Raw genomic sequence first — 21275 nt, forward strand, 5'->3', positions numbered from 1 at the left:
TTTTGATTACAATACCTTTTCTGTTAGTACAATTTAGCTAAAGTAGCTAATGTTAGCGCAAGTGTGCAGCACTCGGTGTTCCCAGTAAGCTAGCGTTAGCTTGGGTTTGAGGTAGCGGGACGTGTTTCCAGAGCGTGAAAGGCAACACCCCGCACTCCTTATCTGGAAGGTCCTGGCTCCAAATTGAAAAGATGGCGCCGACCATAAACTGCAACTCTGGGCTTCAAATTGGCTCGAATGACATACAACGTCCATCTTTATATACTGGCTGAACCATGCAGGAGAGAAAACTTGGGAGAGTTAAAAACTAATAAGAAGGCTAACAGGGAGCACTGAGCAGTTTAGGATTTATTCTGATGCGACTGCCATCCTTAAAAAATGTGTTCTCAAAACTCTTCATTCAAACAAAACAATAATGTGATCAAATGTTTTGTAAGCCTGCACATTCTCACACAGTGAACAAGATAACACTGCAAGATAACCCTTACCCTAACCCTACCCAAACAAAGAACGAAAGAGAAAAACTTATTGTTGCAGTCATGAGAGGAGTATGCAGGTAATTTTTGGAAATACATGCTGGTAAAACTAGTTCTACTCATGTTGTCAGTAAGTCGGACAAAACGTCCTCATTTCCTTGTGGCTGAAAATATAAAATGAGCCACCGATGTTGGGGATGGCACACTCGGGAAGATGGCTTCACTCACACTGTCACTGCTGCATCTGCTGCTTATGGTCTCAGTTGCATCTGCATGGTCCATGTACCCTTACTACAGGTACTATGGAGGCTCAGTGACCTTCACCCCAAAAGGACAGAATTCAGATGGGACTTATGAGGTATGTTACACTTTTGGTGTCACGTGAATCTCAGGAGAGGGTAGATTTTTGTTTGTAAATCATCTAAAAAATATATAATTCGCTCTTTGAGTGACACACACAGACTAATGCATGCTGTTACATCCAGCTGACTGGACTGTTGTTATGCTCTCTGCCTCGTCTACACCCCAAAAAATTATAAATCAGTCACTATTAATTCAGAACTCTTCTGCTCTGACTGGGACCAGAAAGAGAGAACACATTATGCCTGTTTTAAAGTCCTCATATGGGTTTTCTGTCAGTTTCCGTGTTGATTTTAAATGTGTTTTACTTATTTTTAAAGCACTATTTAACATATGTTTAGCAGAGACAATCCATCTCCCAAACCTGATAGTATCACTGTCACACTAAACTCACATGTAAGGCTGCAACTAACGATTATTTTTATTATCAATGAATCTGCCAATGTTTTCAAATTTTTAAAAATAGCAAATTCAATTTCTTTGAGTCCACAGTGATGTCTTCAGTTTGCTTGCTTATTCCAATTACCTTCAAACATGACAAAGAACAGAACATTTTCTGTTGATTGACTAATTGATTAATTGGTTAATCATTGAAGCGTTATTCACATGACATTTACGGTAGATTAAACTCCATAATCAGACTGAATTCTTTGCAGGTGGAATTTCGCAACAAACAAACCTCATTCTACTGCTACCAGAATGGCTACACTTGTTACTACGGTAACTGCGGATCCCAGACCCAGACGACTAATGCACTTATTGCTGGGAACTCCTATGGTCTCACCTGGTGCCAATACGAGGTGGTGACAAAAAGAAAACTCAGCAGCAACCAACCCTTTGCAATTAGGTGAGATTTTATTCCACAAGATGACCACAAAATATACCTTCTTTTACACAATGCATCTGAAATATCTCCTCCTCAATCATTTGTGTCTAATATGTTTTTCCACAAAAAAGTTCAATTAACTAGTTTTTAGCTCTAATTCTTAAAATTAAACATACTTTCTCACCTTTATTTAAAAATGCAGAATCTATGAATATGCAAACATTGTTAATTTCAAAAGTTTAACTGCTTGACACAAGATGTCTTCACTGAAGTCCATTGTCACTGTATGTTTACTGACGGCTTCAACTTTCCACACACAAGTTTCACATTGAACCAGAATTGGCCTCCAAACTTGTTGTGATACCACAAAATCCTCTAAAACTTCGTCTGTACATGTCTTGAACTGAGATTTAAGATAAGCACAGAGAAACTTTCCCCTTCAATAAGCAAAATATGATATTGAGAGACAGAGTACAATCTTCCAGCTTTCTTGTTAAAACCTTGTGGAAACAATTAGAGACTTAAAAAAAAAACCTGCATTGAAGAACCAAAGTCTTCAGGGCAGCCCTTCATATTGGGGCAGTGACATGCAGTTCACTACAGAGGAAAATGGGGAGAGAGCATCATTTCCAGTAAGACATGTCCTTGACAAAATGTAAGGAGCGTAGGTTTGTAAGCGGCTGTTCTTGCCACCATTTAAGCACATACCGAGCATTTAGAAATCCCCAGACGATTGGTGGGCGGAGATCTCCGATTGTCTGGTATCACAAGACTATATTAACTGAAACAAGAGGAGACGATCCTACATAAATAAAATATGTTTTGATCAGGCTCCTGACTCCTTGCTGATTTGTCTCACTGGCTGATAAACTCAAATTTGGAACAAGTTTACAACTGAAAAGTGCAATAATGAATACTGAGTCAAATGCCAGCTGCTGAGAAAGTAAAACGAGTTATGCAAACAATCTTAAAGTGAATCTTCAAATGAATAAGAAAGCTAAAATTTATAATATTATGTTTATATTTTTAATTAGCTAGGATGAGAGTAATAATAAATTTATGATAATAATAAACGTTATTTGTGTATCACCTTTCATACTTGAAATGCTGCTCAAAGTACCTCACTTAGATTTCATAAAAGCAAACTTTTAATGCGACATAACAAATAAAAGATTGCAAAAATCAATAAAATACAATAAAAATGTGTGCAAAAAAATATGTATTACAGTGAGATTTAATAAAATGGGCAAGGCAATGAAAATTTAAAAGCAAGATTAAAAAGGTAGGTCTTATAATGATTTTTAAAGGAATTCACCAAAGTTGAATGTCAGATATTTATGGGCAGGCTGTTTCCACACTTCTATGTCTTGACTGTTGGTGCATTTAGTGCTGTAGTGTTCAACGACCTAAGATAGCGCCTGGGTGTATAGAGAGGGACAGTCAGCTGAATATGATGGCGCTATTGAGATCCGAGACAAAGTACTTTAGAACTTTAGAATCATATCACATGACAATACTCATTTACTACAGAGCAATATTTAAGAAATTCATTAATTGATCATATGTTTAATGATCATGACTGATGGTCATGATTGCTATTGATTTACATTAAGAACTGTGATTCAGGTAACTATGTATTTACAATCAAAATACCTTTTCTTGCAAACAGATACCCCACAAGCTACAATTCTCGCTATGGTCAGGGATACTGGTATTCAAACGTCAGAAGTTCACAGGCTGCTTGGAGAATGATGGCACACGTAGATCTGGGAACCCGATCTGATACTGGTGAATCTAACAGATCTCCCATCACCACCATGCTGCCTGTTCTCAGGTAATGATCAAAGTTACATTTCATTGATGCTGACAACACACTGTGTATCATCTGGATCAATAAAACAATGATGACCTTGTCAGACATGAACTGTACCTGATTGAGCTTGATTCACACTTTACAGAGTACCAAGGAACTGCCCACGGTCATTCAATATGACTGTATTTGACCCTGATGGTGACCGTGTCAGATGCAGGGTACCAACAAGATCAAGTACATATGAGTGTGGGCTGTGCGGTCTGGTCAGTGGTTTCTCTTTAGATCAGGTAAGGAATTTGAGTCAGCAAAACTCCCATGTAGGAAGTATCAACTTATTTTGTTCTGTGTTAACTTCTAACTCAGGTGACACAAAATGTCAGTCCAGCTATGATAAGAATTCATAAGACTAATATAAAGACAGAAAGTTCAGAATAAGGCAAATAAACAGGGTGTGAGCTTATCTCTTAAAGAATTACCTGCTTATGTAAAAGGTGTGATTTCTCAAATTTAAAGATCCCCCTCTACACATATTTTATGATATATTAAAAATACTCTGCTTTAAAGTAATAATTTGTGTCTAAGATGGTTTTTCTACAACAAAAGTGCAATTACCTTGTTAAAATCTTGAAATGACATCTCCTCCTTCTCCCTCATTGACAAATCTGGCTAACTATTCCTAACAGAAAGGTATAAGGGAATGTTTAAAGATACACCAATATGAAGCAATATAAATTAGAGGGAAACAATGATTGAGCTGTTGGAGCCATTATTGTGTGAGTAACTTTCTCTTTTTTCTGTGTATTAGAATTCCTGCTCCCTTCAGTATACCCACAGTACTAGAGTTGGATTCCATCCAATTGAGCTTGTGGTGGAGGACTTTCCCAACAAATACATAACTCTGTCCTACTCTAATGGTTACTACACATCAAAGCACCCCCTTTCATCGGGAAGGCGTAAACGTCAACTCCCAATCACCACAGCTGAACCAACCACTACCACAACTGCACCAACAACCACCACAAATGCACCAACCACTACCACAGATGCACCAACAACCACCACCGATGCACCAACCACTACCACAGACGCACCAACCACTACCACCGATGCACCAACCACCACAGATGCACCAACCACTACCACCAATGCACCAACCACTACCACCGATGCACCAACCACTACCACAGACGCACCAACCACTACCACTGATGCACCAACCACCACAGATGCACCAACAACCACCACTGATGCACCAACAACCACCACAGATGCACCTACAACCACCACAGATGCACCAACAACCACCACAGATGCACCAACAACCACCACAGATGCACCTACAACCACCACAGATGCACCAACAACCACCACAGACGCACCAACAACCACCACAGATGCACCTACAACCACCACAGATGCACCTACAACCACCACAGATGCACCAACCACTACCACCGATGCACCTACAACCACCACAGGTGTACCAACCACAACCTCAAGGCCTTACCAATCATCGATTGCTCCTCTAAGCAAGCTTCCCCTGCAGTTTTCTGTTCACGGTATGAAACGTTAATATTAATGTTGACATTTGTTGGCCATATTGATATACCTATTTTATCAATTTCTCACTCAGTCTGTCTCTCTTCTGATCTGATTTTCAGTGGACTCTTACCAAGCCCGATCATGCCTTGATGGAGATTACTTTCCCATTTTCCTGTCACCAACTCCATCTAATGGAGTAAATCTTCCTGCCTTTGTCAACCAAACCCTCGAAATCAAAGTGGTATCCACTGCACAGTACAGCACGTAAGGAAATGTTGTTTTTGAAAGACAGGAGAGCTGTGCTGTGTTCACTGCGCCCTCATTTTTATTGTAAACTCATGAAAACATTGTTTCTCTCGCAGGATTTATGACCTGATTATCGCTGGACCAGAGGGCATTTCAAAGCAGAAAATCTCCACAGAAGAATTCGTCATAAAATGGACTCCAACTGATAATGAATTAAATGATCACTTCCCTATTTGCTTTGTTTCTGAAGCAAGAGACAAGTGAGTTTTGAATAAACCATCTAGATGAGCCCATCTGGTATTTGACTTAAAAACTTTGAATTTAAATTAGATTTTTATTACGTTTCATCTTGCATCTTTGTATAATTTTATATCCAACATTCCCAGGTGAAACTGTTTATATGATTTAAACTTTCTTGAGTCTACTCTCCTATTTTATGTTTTATTCCAGAGTCTACAGACATCAAATCTATCAATCAGAGCTGCGCTGTGTGATTGTTGACGTTGGACACCATGGTGAGTTGACTACATTTTTGCTTTAAGGATAAAGTTTTTATATATCAGCAATGCTTTAGATCATGAATATGTTGAATACACTGGTTATAAAGTGGATTCAGGTCTACGCACCAACATTGCTGCAAACACACAGGAAAATAAAGCAATGCAATCCAAATGTTTTCCTCGTATAAGATAAAGTTAGCTTTTAAACAATTGTTGAAAAAGCATAGGGAAAGATCATAGTTTGTGTTAAAATGATCACTTTGTTAAGGTTAGAGAAACATGTGGTGTGGGTTAAAGTTACTACTTCCTTAAAGTTAGGCCACCTTTGTTGTCATGGCTACAATAATAACCATGGGATTAAGGTTAGGGGACGATTGTAGTTATGCTTTTTAAAAAACTGTCTTGACTTGAATGAGGAAATCTGTCCACATATATATATGTCATCTGAACTGCACCACTGCTCTGGCTCACAATTACTACGGCCACTAGATGGCATCTGTGGTTTTTGGGCAACTGACATTTTGACCTGTCGTATTGCTTTTCTTGGGAGGACAGTCTCAAAAATTCATGTCAACATATCTGACCGTATTTAGAGACCACTGTGACATGCAATGAAACAACAATAACGGTGGAAGTGGAGAAGTCCTACCTCATCAGACGCAATGAGGACAACTTGCACCTGAATGACTTCACAGATCCTTCCTGCAACCTGACAACAAGTTCCAACAGTACCCACCTGGTCGCTGTCATGTCGCTGAACACCTGTGGAACCCTCATAGAGGTACATCATGGATCTAGACCTCTTCATTGCTGCCAAAATCTGTATCTTTATCAGTCTACGTACAGAAACAATAATGTCTTAATATGCATATTTCATCAATCATCATAAAAAACAGTTAACTCCTACTAACAGCTGCTACCACATCTTCTGTGTCGACTGAATTTTACATCATGAGGGACGTATACAGAACAAAGTAAACCGAAACTTTCAAATAGAAATTGACATGATTACAATGTCAGTAGATGGGTTTCCATTAGGGATGTGCAGAGGGCCCAGTATTTGTATCTGTATTTGTTGAGGCAGCAAAATTATTTGTATTTGTATTCAAATAAAAGTGGAAATAGGCGTAAAAATCCAGTTTTTATTTTTAATACGCTATTAATTTTAGGATATTAAAGTGTTACTAAATATCTGAGTACGTCTTCCACTACAGCTTGTAATTTAAATCAAACTTTTATTTAGACGGTCAACATTTCCTTTCCAAATGACTCCATTTTACTGTCTTTCACTTTTAGGAGGATGAAGACAACATCATCTTCAAGAATGAGATCACATCTGCCGACCCAAATCAGATCATCTCCAGGCAACACGACGTCGAGATCGCCTTTTCCTGTGTCTATCCAAAGAGAACCAACGTGACTCTGGGATTCAGTCACAAAAACCCGTACGCCTTCACAGAGAAAGGCTTCGGTGCTTTCACCTTCCAGTTTGAATTCTTCGACAGCCAGCTCTTCAGGACACAAAAGGATGCCAGCACTTACCCGGTGGAGGTGTACCTCAAACAGATGATCTTCATGCAGATTGAGGCGACAACCTCCATCCCCAACACAGAGCTGTTTGTGGAGTCCTGCAAGGCGACTCCCTATGACAACCCAAACTCCCGCATCAGATACACCATCATCGAAAATGGGTGAGACATGTGATTCATATTATAGATGTGATTTCTGTGTGCTGGTTGATTAAACTTCTATTTCTATTTTCATATTGTCACAGGTGTGTGAAGGACAACACAGTGCAGATTTATCCCAGCTCCAAGTCTCAGTTCAGATTCGGGATGCAGGCTTTTGAATTCATCGGTGCTCATGAGGAGGTGAGGTTACTTTTTTCAAACACACATGCAATTAAAGATATAATATGTAATTATTCCACATTAAAATGTCTAAAAACAACTAGACCTATGTTATATATTTTGTTGAGTTGTGTACTTACATTATCGCAAATGTTTCCAACAATTTTCAAACCCAGAGAAATCTGTCATTTAATCCAAGTAACGGACCGTTTCATTTGGTTGCATGTCAATGGCATCATACCTCCTCTACCAAAGAGTAAACACACACAAGATGCATATGGCAGTGCTGTGTTTGTCCGCTACAATGGCGTCTACCAAAGAGTAACTTAAAATATCTTTTAGCCGGAAGAAGGAGATTAGTCATTGGACGCCTGGATCTTAAGTTATAAGAGAAATAAACCGAACAAGTGTTAGCAGCAGCTCGGCTCACAGCCCGTAACGGACGTCCGGTGGTCACCGAACATCGTCGGAGAAACACTGATTTTTTAGGTGAAACAGCTTTATTTAGTGTTTTTACCTGTAATCTCTGGGTCCATTTGTTCTGGAGAGGAGGAGACCTTTGCGGGTAATTCGACTCCCGGTAAAAACATCCCGAATGATGAACACTGGAGTAATCCTATCTCAGTGAAGCTGGTTATTTAACAACGAAGACAACAACTCCCATGATCCCTTGCTACTTCACACCGTCATCACACTCCGTGTTTTGTTATTGTTTTGATTGAGACGCCTAGTGGCTGAAATTACATGTTCTGCGTTTAATATCAAAACTTCACACTAAAAATCACCGGGTTAATATTTTACCCAGTTTAGCTCAATATAGCACCAACACTACATACTGGGTTAATGTTACTCAGAAAGAGTGGTAGAAAGTAACGAAGTACATTTACTCAAGTACTGTACTTCAGTACAATTTTGAGGTACTTGTTCTTGTGTAATGATGTCATTTATAATAATATATCGGTCAGAGGGACCAAACCACTACTTTTAAAATAGAAAATACTTTATGTACTTTTAGGATTTGTCATGCAGGACTTTTACTAGTAATGGAGTATTTTTACATTGTTGTATTGGTACTTTACTTAAGTAAAGGATCTGAGTACTTCTTCCTCCACTGACCAGAAAGTAATTCAACACAAGGGTTGTTTTGATCCAGTTTTAAAGTGATATTTTTTTCTGTTGGGTTATTTACCCAAACTAAAGCTTGTTATCATCTTCTCTACTCTTTTTAATTTTTACATGTCACGGTTTGCTATTGATTGGTAATAACATGCATATCTTTTGAATGTCATATGCACATCATTTTGTACAAAAACAATATATTTGTGACAGTTTAAAGCTTGTTGTGTGTAACGTTGGGTCAAAATAACAGATTGCTGCTGGGTAAAGGTAACCCAATGTTATACTGGTGCTATATTGTCCTAAACTGGGTAAAATTTTAACCCAGGGATTTTTAGTGTGTTCAATACTGTCATCAATATGTCAAAAATCACTTGTGAACTTAAAAAAACACATAAGAAAACCCAAAATTAAACTTAAATAAATAGAGAAATATGTTCTTTCCCTACATGTCATCTCTTTGGTATGAATGAATTATGTCTCATCCCCAGTGAAGAAAGTAACATTTATTCAATCTTAAATACATATTTGAGGTACTTGTACTTTACCTTAGTATTTCTATTTTATGCTATTTTATATTCCACCCCACTACATTTCAGAGGGAAATATTGTACTTTTTATTCCACTGCATTCATATGAACACTTACTAGTTACTTTGCAGATTAAGATTTTACACACACAATGTATCTGCCTCCAATATATCTGTTCAATTAAAGAGTAACTTAACAACCTTGAAAATCTTTCAAGTCTTTGCTTACATCCAGTGGTTTAACTTCTCACCTTAAAGCAGTGATGAACAGGTGCACTCAGGGCACTATGACATCATTGTCAGGTGTGGTTACAGGTGCAACTTTCCAGCCTGACTACACCCAACTGCGGGTTGGTTGTAGTCAGAGGTGCAACAGGCCTGAAACCTCCAACCAGAGAGACAGAAAAACATTGTTTTTCAGCCTGGTTTTAAGTTACTCTTTAAACCGTGTATACATACAGTAAATACACAGTTAGCTTCAACTCAGCCTGTTACAAGCAAAAGTACAGAAGGAATAAGCAAAATTTACTGAAAGTTTTAAAAGTAAAAGTACTTGTTTTGCAACCATAACCCTAACCCTAACCCTAACTGTGACTGATATATTAAATACATTTAATAAAGTACATCATTAATACTGATGCATCAATGTGATGCAACGTGATTTATAAGCTTATCATATGTTACATCATATATTTTTTTTATCTGAAAAGTGACAGTTCCCTCTGAGTTTTAGTGGATTAGAGATAAAAATCTGATGGAAAGTGGACCTCTGGTTAATGTTTGCGAAGATGAAGATTAAATGATTGTCTAGTTGAGTAAAAGAGAGTCAGAGAGTTAGTTTCAAATAAAAGCTGAAATGATTAGGAATATTTCCTTCCTTGAATTGTATCTCATGTATAAAAGTATATTTTTGGAAAATCCTAATATCATAGATTGTGAGAAGTTGAGTTTCTTGAAATAAAAGGCTACAAATCTGACAAGGTGTTTTGTAGAAGAAATATTCTTTGAAGAGTTGAGGGAAACGTATCCAGATTATACTGCAATATGAAAAGTAAGGATAGAAACTGCAAATGGACTGTTGTCTGTATTACATACATACTTTGTTTAGAGTGTGACATTTCATGACTTTATCTGACTTATTGTGTGTGCAGGTGTACATCACTTGCTCAGTCATCCTGTGTGAAACTGGGATTTCTGGAACCAGGTGCTCTCAGGGATGCATCAGATCCGACTCAGGGAGCCATCGCAGCAAAAGAGAAGCTGTGGCTCAAACTTCCAGTCACTCCATTTCCCAGGGACCTTTGCGCCTGGTGAGAACTTCTGACAGCCAAGGTGAGTGTGCATATTTATACACACACATACAGAACAGTACTTACCATCAGATTACCCTCTGCACTGTGATTATTTTGTAGATTAATTTGTCAGTGTGCAAATGAAATCTCTTATTTCATTTTATAATTGTACACACTTATCAGTTGAGTTGGTAACTGGTGGTGATGGTGAGGACGCCAGCGACAGCCGCGCATGTGTGTAAACGGGATGAAGACGGGGTTATAAAACTGACCTTTACATGTCACATCCCTCATTTAAGCCCTACACTTTCACTTTTGTAATTTTAATCAAACTGGACTTTAGATTGTGCATTTTATTCAACCTCCACTGTTACATAATGTAATTATTTATTAATTATTTATGTTAAATTTATTCTCTTGTCACCTTCATATATTTCATACACTTCATTTCTTTGTCCATAGCACACATTATTTTCTTTACAGTTCAATGTACAGTAAAGTACGTCGATCCCGATCGTAACCAATAATCTGCAGTACTACATAATGTTATACTGACTATATGTTAAGGCTGTCGCTGGCGTCTTCACCATAGCAACGGTCGCTTAGGATCATGGGTAGGGTAATGTAGTCGCTTCCGCTATCGTACAAAACTGACAAAAATACTTGATTTATAAACCAAAATTGAACGGTCTTTTGAATTTGGTTTTCTGGATTTTCGTTGGGAAACAAAAAAGGAATAGTTCATGTGATTTTGTTTTTCATTTTTTGTTTTAAAATAAAAAAAGGAAAAAACCATGTGACTTCTGTTTTTGGTTTCAAACGCAAAAATGAATTGGCTGAATGTCCGCAGACCTGCTGGATATTCAATCCCAAAAGGAATTAAAGCTGCAAGCAGCGTTGGACGGGCCTTCGCGCCCTTGCGCACATCGGGCCGCGGCGCAGTCAGCTAAGCTTCTGGGAACCAAGAAAACGTTTGGAGATGATCAGTGTGAGAGTATTTTGACACACAATGCTAACCAGTGTCTCTCTGTGAGCCCACCCCTCTGTTCACAGACAATTATATATATGAGGGATATTTCTTACAAGTGTGGTGTGCTTTTATTTTGAAAGTTTGATTGACATGTGTACTGTCAGGTGTGTAGAGACAATAAGTAACTGCAGCTGGACACAGAAAAATACTCATATATTTGAATGGAGGGTGTGAGCGAACCCACACCTTTTTGAACATTTACTGCTTCCACATAATTTTAGATACAAACTTCATTTGAACTTTATATGAGCCACGAGACTTTGACCTACAAATCTTGAATTTACATGTGTTTTCTATCTTTTATTGTTTTTGAGATATTAGAGTGTGAGTTTTAAAGTCTTTTCTTGCTCCTCCTGTGATTTTATAATGAGTGTGTATTGCGGAATGTTTCAGAGCACTGAGGGAGTGACATCACCAGGAGCAGTTGGAGAGGAGGATATTAGAGAACGCTTCTTGTGAAATATCCTCATAAATCCCATGACTTTGGCCAAATCCTACATAAAAATCACATTTTTTTGTAGGAATTTTCGTCGCGAATCCATTGATACAGGTTTGAAAGTGGTCGGACTTATAGTTTAGACGCCAGATGCCCCAGTTTGGCACAAAGTCCATGCCCAGAGATTGCCTCCCCATTGGTTTACATTGTAAGGTGTAATGTCGCACTCCAACTTTCAGGGCTTACTAAATCTAAACCGTTCGAGTTATTACAAAGTTTTTAATAACTTTTGCTCAACACAGTGTGATAAGTCATGTATTCAAGTTTGAAGCCGATACCATTAACGCCCTCGGAGGAGATAGCGTTTGTTCGGGGGCCAAAATTGGGGCAAAGTCTTATTTTGAAAAGCTGATTGCAGACTTCCTGTTGGATTTAGGTCAGGGGTGTCAGCGTATGATTTGTAGGTCTTGATGAGACGAATAATTGAGTTTTGGTTTGATCTCTCTATGACATTCCTACGGGCCGTGGCAGCCGTTTCAGATACATAGGTGGCGCTAGAGAGCACATTTTGGAACTTCGGGGGTTAATTTTTACATTTTATCAAATTTTTCACCAGACCTGATGTGCGTGCCAAATTTGGTGAGTTTTTGAGCATGTTTAGGGGGTCAAATTAAGGATTGAAGTGGCGTATTAATAAAGAATTAAAGCTGCAAGCAGCGTTGGACGGGCCTTCGCGCCCTTGCGCACATCGGGCCGCGGCGCAGTCAGCTAAGCTTCTGGGAACCAAGAAAACGTTTGGAGATGATCAGTGTGAGAGTATTTTGACACACAATGCTAACCAGTGTCTCTCTGTGAGCCCACCCCTCTGTTCACAGACAATTATATATATGAGGGATATTTCTTACAAGTGTGGTGTGCTTTTATTTTGAAAGTTTGATTGACATGTGTACTGTCAGGTGTGTAGAGACAATAAGTAACTGCAGCTGGACACAGAAAAATACTCATATATTTGAATGGAGGGTGTGAGCGAACCCACACCTTTTTGAACATTTACTGCTTCCACATAGTTTTAGATACAAACTTCATTTGAACTTTATATGAGCCACGAGACTTTGACCTACAAATCTTGAATTTACATGTGTTTTCTATCTTTTATTGTTTTTGAGATATTAGAGTGTGAGTTTTAAAGTCTTTTCTTGCTCCTCCTGTGATTTTATAATGAGTGTGTATTGCGGAATGTTTCAGAGCACTGAGGGAGTGACATCACCAGGAGCAGTTGGAGAGGAGGATATTAGAGAACGCTTCTTGTGAAATATCCTCATAAATCCCATGACTTTGGCCAAATCCTACATAAAAATATCATTTTTTTGTAGGAATTTTCGTCGCGAATCCATTGATATAGGTTTGAAAGTGGTCGGACTTATAGTTTAGACGCCAGATGCCCCAGTTTGGCACAAAGTCCATGCCCAGAGATTGCCTCCCCATTGGTTTACATTGTAAGGTGTAATGTCGCACTCCAACTTTCAGGGCTTACTAAATCTAAACCGTTCGAGTTATTACAAAGTTTTTAATAACTTTTGCTCAACACAGTGTGATAAGTCATGTATTCAAGTTTGAAGCCGATACCATTAACGCCCTCGGAGGAGATAGCGTTTGTTCGGGGGCCAAAATTGGGGCAAAGTCTTATTTTGAAAAGCTGATTGCAGACTTCCTGTTGGATTTAGGTCAGGGGTGTCAGCGTATGATTTGTAGGTCTTGATGAGACGAATAATTGAGTTTTGGTTTGATCTCTCTACGACATTCCTACGGGCCGTGGCGGCCATTTTAGATACATAGGTGGCGCTCTCGAGCACATTTTGGCACTTCGGGGGTTAATTTTTACATTTTATCAAATTTTTCACCAGACCTGATGTGCGTGCCAAATTTGGTGAGTTTTTGAGCATGTTTAGGGGGTCAAATTAAGGATTGAAGTGGCGTATTAATAAAGAATAATAAAGAAACAAACGCACGAAAAACAATAGGGTCTTCGCCCTTTGGGCTCAGGCCCTAATTAAAGCTGCAAGCAGCGTTGGACGGGCCTTCGCGCCCTTGCGCACATCGGGCCGCGGCGCAGTCAGCTAAGCTTCTGGGAACCAAGAAAACGTTTGGAGATGATCAGTGTGAGAGTATTTTGACACACAATGCTAACCAGTGTCTCTCTGTGAGCCCACCCCTCTGTTCACAGACAATTATATATATGAGGGATATTTCTTACAAGTGTGGTGTGCTTTTATTTTGAAAGTTTGATTGACATGTGTACTGTCAGGTGTGTAGAGACAATAAGTAACTGCAGCTGGACACAGAAAAATACTCATATATTTGAATGGAGGGTGTGAGCGAACCCACACCTTTTTGAACATTTACTGCTTCCACATAGTTTTAGATACAAACTTCATTTGAACTTTATATGAGCCACGAGACTTTGACCTACAAATCTTGAATTTACATGTGTTTTCTATCTTTTATTGTTTTTGAGATATTAGAGTGTGAGTTTTAAAGTCTTTTCTTGCTCCTCCTGTGATTTTATAATGAGTGTGTATTGCGGAATGTTTCAGAGCACTGAGGGAGTGACATCACCAGGAGCAGTTGGAGAGGAGGATATTAGAGAACGCTTCTTGTGAAATATCCTCATAAATCCCATGACTTTGGCCAAATCCTACATAAAAATATCATTTTTTTGTAGGAATTTTCGTCGCGAATCCATTGATATAGGTTTGAAAGTGGTCGGACTTATAGTTTAGACGCCAGATGCCCCAGTTTGGCACAAAGTCCATGCCCAGAGATTGCCTCCCCATTGGTTTACATTGTAAGGTGTAATGTCGCACTCCAACTTTCAGGGCTTACTAAATCTAAACCGTTCGAGTTATTACAAAGTTTTTAATAACTTTTGCTCAACACAGTGTGATAAGTCATGTATTCAAGTTTGAAGCCGATACCATTAACGCCCTCGGAGGAGATAGCGTTTGTTCGGGGGCCAAAATTGGGGCAAAGTCTTATTTTGAAAAGCTGATTGCAGACTTCCTGTTGGATTTAGGTCAGGGGTGTCAGCGTATGATTTGTAGGTCTTGATGAGACGAATAATTGAGTTTTGGTTTGATCTCTCTACGACATTCCTACGGGCCGTGGCGGCCATTTTAGATACATAGGTGGCGCTCTCGAGCACATTTTGGCACTTCGGGGGTTAATTTTTACATTTTATCAAATTTTTCACCAGACCTGATGTGCGTGCCAAATTTGGTGAGTTTTTGAGCATGTTTAGGGGGTCAAATTAAGGATTGAAGTGGCGTATTAATAAAGAATAATAAAGAAACAAACGCACGAAAAACAATAGGGTCTTCGCCCTTTGGGCTCAGGCCCTAATTAAAGCTGCAAGCAGCGATGATCGGGCCCTCGCACCCCAGCGCATGTCGAAGTGACGCTCAGTCGAAGGGCTTTTGTCAGTGACTTGTTGTGTAAAGTTTGAGGCAGATCCAACCGTGTACACTCAAGTTATATCAATTTCCTCTGTCATGGCGAAACATCAAAACTCAACGCCACGCCACGGCCAAACCATCATGATCATACACTAGTCTAGATGACACACACTGATTTTGAAGTCCTTACCATGGATTCTGTAGGAGGAGTTCTTTAAAATACAAGGTATGCGAAATGGCCAAGAAAAGGCGAAAATGTATCATTTTTTTCAAGATGGCCGACTTCCTGTTCCACTTCCAATAAGGCTTCAAGAGGCTTTTTTGTGCGTGTTGACATTATACATGTGCCCTGTGAATTTCATCTTTCTACGTTAATCTGGAAGGCGGGGCTGCAATTTTGAAAGTTTAAAGGGGGCGCTGTTGAGCCATTTTGCCACGCCCATTCAAAGCGACCACATAGGATTTGAGCTGACATCACTCTAGACATGTGTGTCAAGTTTCATGACTGTAGAGCAATCCCTTCTCCCTGAAAAACAGTATGATATTTCATGGCGAAGGATGTGTCGCCATGGTAACAGCATTCAGTTTTGGGTCATGAGCTGCCAAATGTAGCATCACCAAGGTCTTGTTTATTAGCTGACTTAATTTCAGGTGCATCAGCCAAATTTCCTAGGAGTAATTAGACAAAGTACTACGCATGATACTTCCTGTTGCCAGTAGGTGGCGCTATGACTTTCGCTAAATATGAGACTGAACATGTGTTCAGATTGGGACTCTTAACAAGCATATGAAATTTGGAAAAGATCAGACCACATGGAGTCAAGTTATAAGGCATTGAAATTTCATGGCGTCACATCGAAATTCGCCGCGTCGCCATGGCAACACCTTTCAACGAAGGGTCACCAACTTCATAATATAAGATCTCCAAGGTCTTGAGGCTATTCTCAGTAAATTTCAGCTGGATTCCATCACCGTGCTGCCCACAGGGCGTCAGAGCGTAAAACATGTAACTTCCTGTTGCCAGGAGGTGGCGCTATGACTCATATCCTGTATTGTCACATGGACCCGTTCAGGGCGGGACTCTTATGAAGCACAAAAGGTTTGGCTCTCTTAGGATCATGTATCCCGGAGTTATAGCCGTTTCATTGTTCATGGCGAAGGATCGAAATTCGCCGCCCAGCCACGCCCCCTAGGAAAGACTAATGAGAATTGTTTTAATAACTTTTAATCTCCTATGCCTGTAGATGATACGGACCGAATTTGAAAGTCCTGGGGTCAAATCTCTAGGAGGAGTTCGTTAAAGTATGCGGGCTGGAAATGACAAAATCGGTGCAAAATTTCAACTTTGATACAAAATGGCCGACTTCCTGTTGGAGTTAGGCTATGTGTCCTTGAGACTTTTTGGTGCGACTGGTCATGATACATATGCATACCGAATTTCGTTCTCCTACGACAATCTGTATCGAGGGGCTCAATTTTCTTGACTTTCTAGGTGGCGCTGTCGAGCCATTTTGTCCCGCTTTATTTCGAGACCCATAAAATATCGCAATTTTCGCCAGTCCTGACATCTGTGCAAATTTTCATGAGTTTTCGTGCATGTTTAGGCCCTCAAAAATGCGTTTGTTTCGGAGGAATAATAATAATAATAATAATAATAATAATAATAATAATAATAATAATAACTCCTTCAGTTTCAATAGGGCTTCGCACCGGTCGGTGCTCGGGCCCTAATTAAAGCTGCAAGCAGCGTTGGACGGGCCTTCGCGCCCTTGCGCACGTCGGGCCGCGGCGCAGTCAGTTGAGCTTGTGGGAACCAAGAAAACGTTTGGAGATGATTAGTGTGAGAGTGTTGTTACACACAATACTAACCAGTGTCTCTCTGTGAGCCCACCCCTCTGTTCACAGACAATTATGAATTATGAAATCAAAATATTGTTAACCTTAATCAATAATTCAGGTACCAACTGTAGGATCTGCGAAGAACACAATTAATTATTTCCTATAATTATCAATTATCAATAATAATTAACTATAACAATTAACAGAATTATTAATATGAACTAACAAGCACGGAGCACCACCCGGAAACCAGGACCAATAACCGAACAAGGTAATCTCATAAATGGGACTTCACCTAGAATGCTAATATCTGCGAGATATCAACATTCAAGGGTGAACAAAGAAGGGTTGAATTCAAGCTCTGACTCCTTCAATCAGCCACTTCTCACAATATGTTACACACAATAATGACAAAAGAACTTCTCTTTAAAGATATAACATTGTTTATTAAACTTAGCAAAATTAACGAAGTTAACAAATACTTCATTCAATAAACAGCTATTCTAAAATCTAATTCTACCAAACAAAACACAAACAGCTTTGCACAGAGTTGGACACTTGCAGGGGAATGCGTGTATGTATGTATGTGTATGTATGTATGTATGTATGTATGTGTGTGTGTGTGTGTGTGTGTGTGTGTGTGTTAGTAGCAAGAGAGGAAGGAGGGAAAGCGATCGTGAGAGGGAGAGAAGCGGCTCTTTTTCCACAGAGAGCGCACGTACGGACGGCAGTCTGTAACGCACGTTGTCTGGTTTCTGATCGACAAATCAATTTACTTTCTCACTCACGGTGGCACAAAAGTAGCAGGTGTCCCGACCGGGAAAAACACAAAATAGTCTAGCGCGGTGAACACAACTAACAGGAAGCAAACTTAAAATACTCCTCAGAGTAAAGCAGAGAAAAATGGACTCGGCGGTCCGTCAACTCACACAACAAGAACAATAGCAATAAAGCTAAAAAGGCTAAATGCTAAACAACAGCAACTGATGTTGAAAAGAACACACAACTAACACTGCCTATGCCCAGACTTATGCCTCTTACTTGGTCGCTTCAGAAAGTGCGCAGGTTGTGTGTGTGTGTAGTCCGTCTTAATGTCCATCTTTGTTCTTGGCTCGGAGGCAGACAGTGCCGTTCTCGCACGTCGGCGAAAACACGGCAGCTGGCTCTGAGTGGAATGGCGGAGAGAACAGCAGAGACAACTCGGCGAAGACGCGCAGGGCAGAGCCGGTCCACGTTATCCCGAAGTAACTTCATTTCTTCTTTCTCGGGGGAATTTGAGGACGCTGGTTGCAGCAGCGGTCTCTCTCGGATCCAGGAATGTGTTCGGGTGAACACGGGCAAAGTCTCGTCTCGTCCGACGAGGGGAGTCTTCGATGAGGGGAAAACATGTTCGTGGGGTAGTTAAGCTAACTCACAGGGGAACAGGAGTTACCCCTAGCTCAGTGACATGGGAAAGACGTGTAGTTTGGGCGTGCTCGCTTATAAAGGGGTGGTGATGTCATGGCTGTGTCCTCGAGACGCTCCGCTGTACAGGAGCGTCTCCGCCAATGAGGGACCAATGTGGACTGCTCCCTGCTGAGGTGTGAAAATCGCAAAGCATCCTTGGAAATGGAGTTTGCTCCACCCTCTGTCACAGGCAGTAGATGTTTACTTTACCCATCCCCCCCTCCCATTCTCTCTCTCTCCCTCACAGTTGGAAGGAAAGATTTCAAAGTGATCTTCTTGTGGAAAATCCTCATAAATCCCATAACTTTGGCCAAATCCTACATAAAAAAATCATTTTTTTGTAGGAATTTTCGTCGCGAATCCATTGATACAGGTTTGAAAGTGGTGGGACTCATAGTTTAGACGCCAGATGCCCCAGTTTGGCACAAAGTCCATGCCCAGAATTTGCCTCCCCATTGGTTTACATTGTAAGGTGTAATGTCGCACTCCAACTTTCAGGGCTTACTAAATCTAAACCGTTCGAGTTATTACAAAGTTTTTAATAACTTTTGCTCAACACAGTGTGATAAGTCATGTATTAAAGTTTGAAGCCGATACCATTAACGCCCTAGGAGGAGATAGCGTTTATTCAAAGTCCAAAATTGGCAAAAAAGCATACTTTGAAATTGACATAGCAGATTTCCTGTTGGATTTAGGTCAGGGGTGTCAGCGTATGATTTGTAGGTCTTGATGAGACGAATAATTGGGTTTTGGTTCGATCTCTCTACGACATTCCTACGGCCCGTGGTGGCCGTTTTAGATACATAGGTGGCGCTAGAGAGCACATTTGGGCACTTTGGGGTTTAATTTTTACATTTTATCAAATTTTTCACCATTCCTGATGTGCGTGCCAAATTTGGTGAGTTTTTGAGCATGTTTAGGGGGTCAAATTTAGAGTTAAAGTGGCGTAATAATAAAGAAAGAAACAAACACACGAAAAACAATAGGGTCTTCGCCCTTTGGGCTCAGGCCCTAATAATAAAGAAACAAACGCACGAAAAACAAGAGGGTCTTCGCCCTTTGGGCTCAGGCCCTAATAATGATAAAACAAATCGGCAAAAACCAAAAATGGGCCGGGTTTGATCAGTTTTTCGTTATTTAATTCTGACACCAAAAACATTTTTTTGTTTTTTGTTTTGAAACAAATAACAGATTTACGGTTTTTTGGTTTTTGAATTATGAATGAATTATGAATTATCCAATGATACCTGGACATTTACCATATATTGTTTTATTGTACCTGAATTTTACTCTGATCTCTGACTTTTTGTATTTCTTTTTCCATTTCAGTTTCTGGCTCGAGCATGAATCTGGGCTTGAACATCATCTTCATCGTTGGCTGCCTCCTGGTCTGTGTAGTGGTGGTCTACAGATCGAGGAGGTCCAAAGCTAAATACCAACCCCTGCCAACTTCTGAGATGGACTAAAGACCCAAAAACCTTTTTAACCCACTCAGATGATGAGAAAGATTGTCACCTACAGTTTAATCTGTCTGTTTTTTGTATAGTTTTTTAGGGTATCGGTGGTTTGAATCACTGTCACACAATCCAGAGTTTGAAAAGTTAGACATTACTTTGATGGATTGAGACGGATGAAGTATTTAGTGTGTGATGAAACATTTTGGGTGCAGTTTTATTCAGTTTACTGGTTTTGGGCATCTACAGGTCTACAGCCTTCTTTTTAAATCATAATTGATTATTACTCATAGACATTTTAGGGAAACATTTTAGTCACTTGATATGAATTTTAGTGTCACTATTGTTTTATGCTAATGAAATATGATTTAAAAAGAGATTCAGTGTCACTGTAATGTTGAATCACATTTTTACCAATAATACCTGGCTGGATTAACTTTCTAAGGGGTTTCAAGGCAAAGGTTTGTTCTTGAGCCTCTTTGACCCCCACTATACATGGTAGTACCCCAGAGTTGATGTGATTGGTTGGTTAGTTAATTGACAGAAAGTTCATTGACAACAATATTGATAACTTATTAATTGTTTCAGTCATTTTTTAAGCAAAAATGCCAAAAATTCTCTGATAGCAGCTTCTCAAATGTGAATATCTGCTAGTTTACCAGTTTTCCATGATAGTAAACTCAACATCTTTGTGTTTTTGACTGTTGCTTTTTTTTTTTTTTTTTTACTATTTTCTGATATTTTAATCACTGACCAATTATCTATTATTGGTGAAAATAGTAGTTGGTTGAAGCCTTACAGTACTCCTATGATTGATTAATACTATCTGTCCTTCAGTTTGGTTTCTGTATGCACTTTGATAAAAACACAATTTTACAGCCGATGAGCTCAATAAAAAACTAAAACTATTTAAGTCTATTAAAGTAGATTTTGACACAAAGTCCCTCTTCAAGACCAGGACCACAAGATGGAGGATGGAAGAACTGTCAGAGATCAGATTTTATATCAGTGCTGCAAATTTGTAACAAATCTGCAATTAATCAAATTATGTAGACCCAAATGATGTGG

General features: G+C 39.5%; 1 protein-coding gene across 1 annotated transcript; it reads left to right on the plus strand.

Annotated features, from left to right (window-relative positions):
* Nucleotides 1-582: 582 nt before the first annotated feature.
* LOC122987007 (cell wall protein DAN4-like) lies at nt 583-20858 on the plus strand. The gene is made up of 13 exons (XM_044358586.1): nt 583-834; nt 1493-1683; nt 3332-3496; nt 3621-3762; nt 4281-5034; nt 5137-5281; nt 5380-5523; nt 5714-5778; nt 6357-6544; nt 7060-7454; nt 7538-7634; nt 10410-10590; nt 20083-20858. Exons 1-13 carry the CDS (start codon nt 691-693, stop codon nt 20217-20219), a joined length of 2748 nt encoding a protein of 915 aa, XP_044214521.1. The 5' UTR covers nt 583-690; the 3' UTR covers nt 20220-20858.
* Nucleotides 20859-21275: the final 417 nt, after the last annotated feature.

The sequence above is a fragment of the Thunnus albacares genome, chromosome 1 (assembly GCF_914725855.1).
Source record: "Thunnus albacares chromosome 1, fThuAlb1.1, whole genome shotgun sequence".
NCBI lineage: Eukaryota > Metazoa > Chordata > Actinopteri > Scombriformes > Scombridae > Thunnus > Thunnus albacares.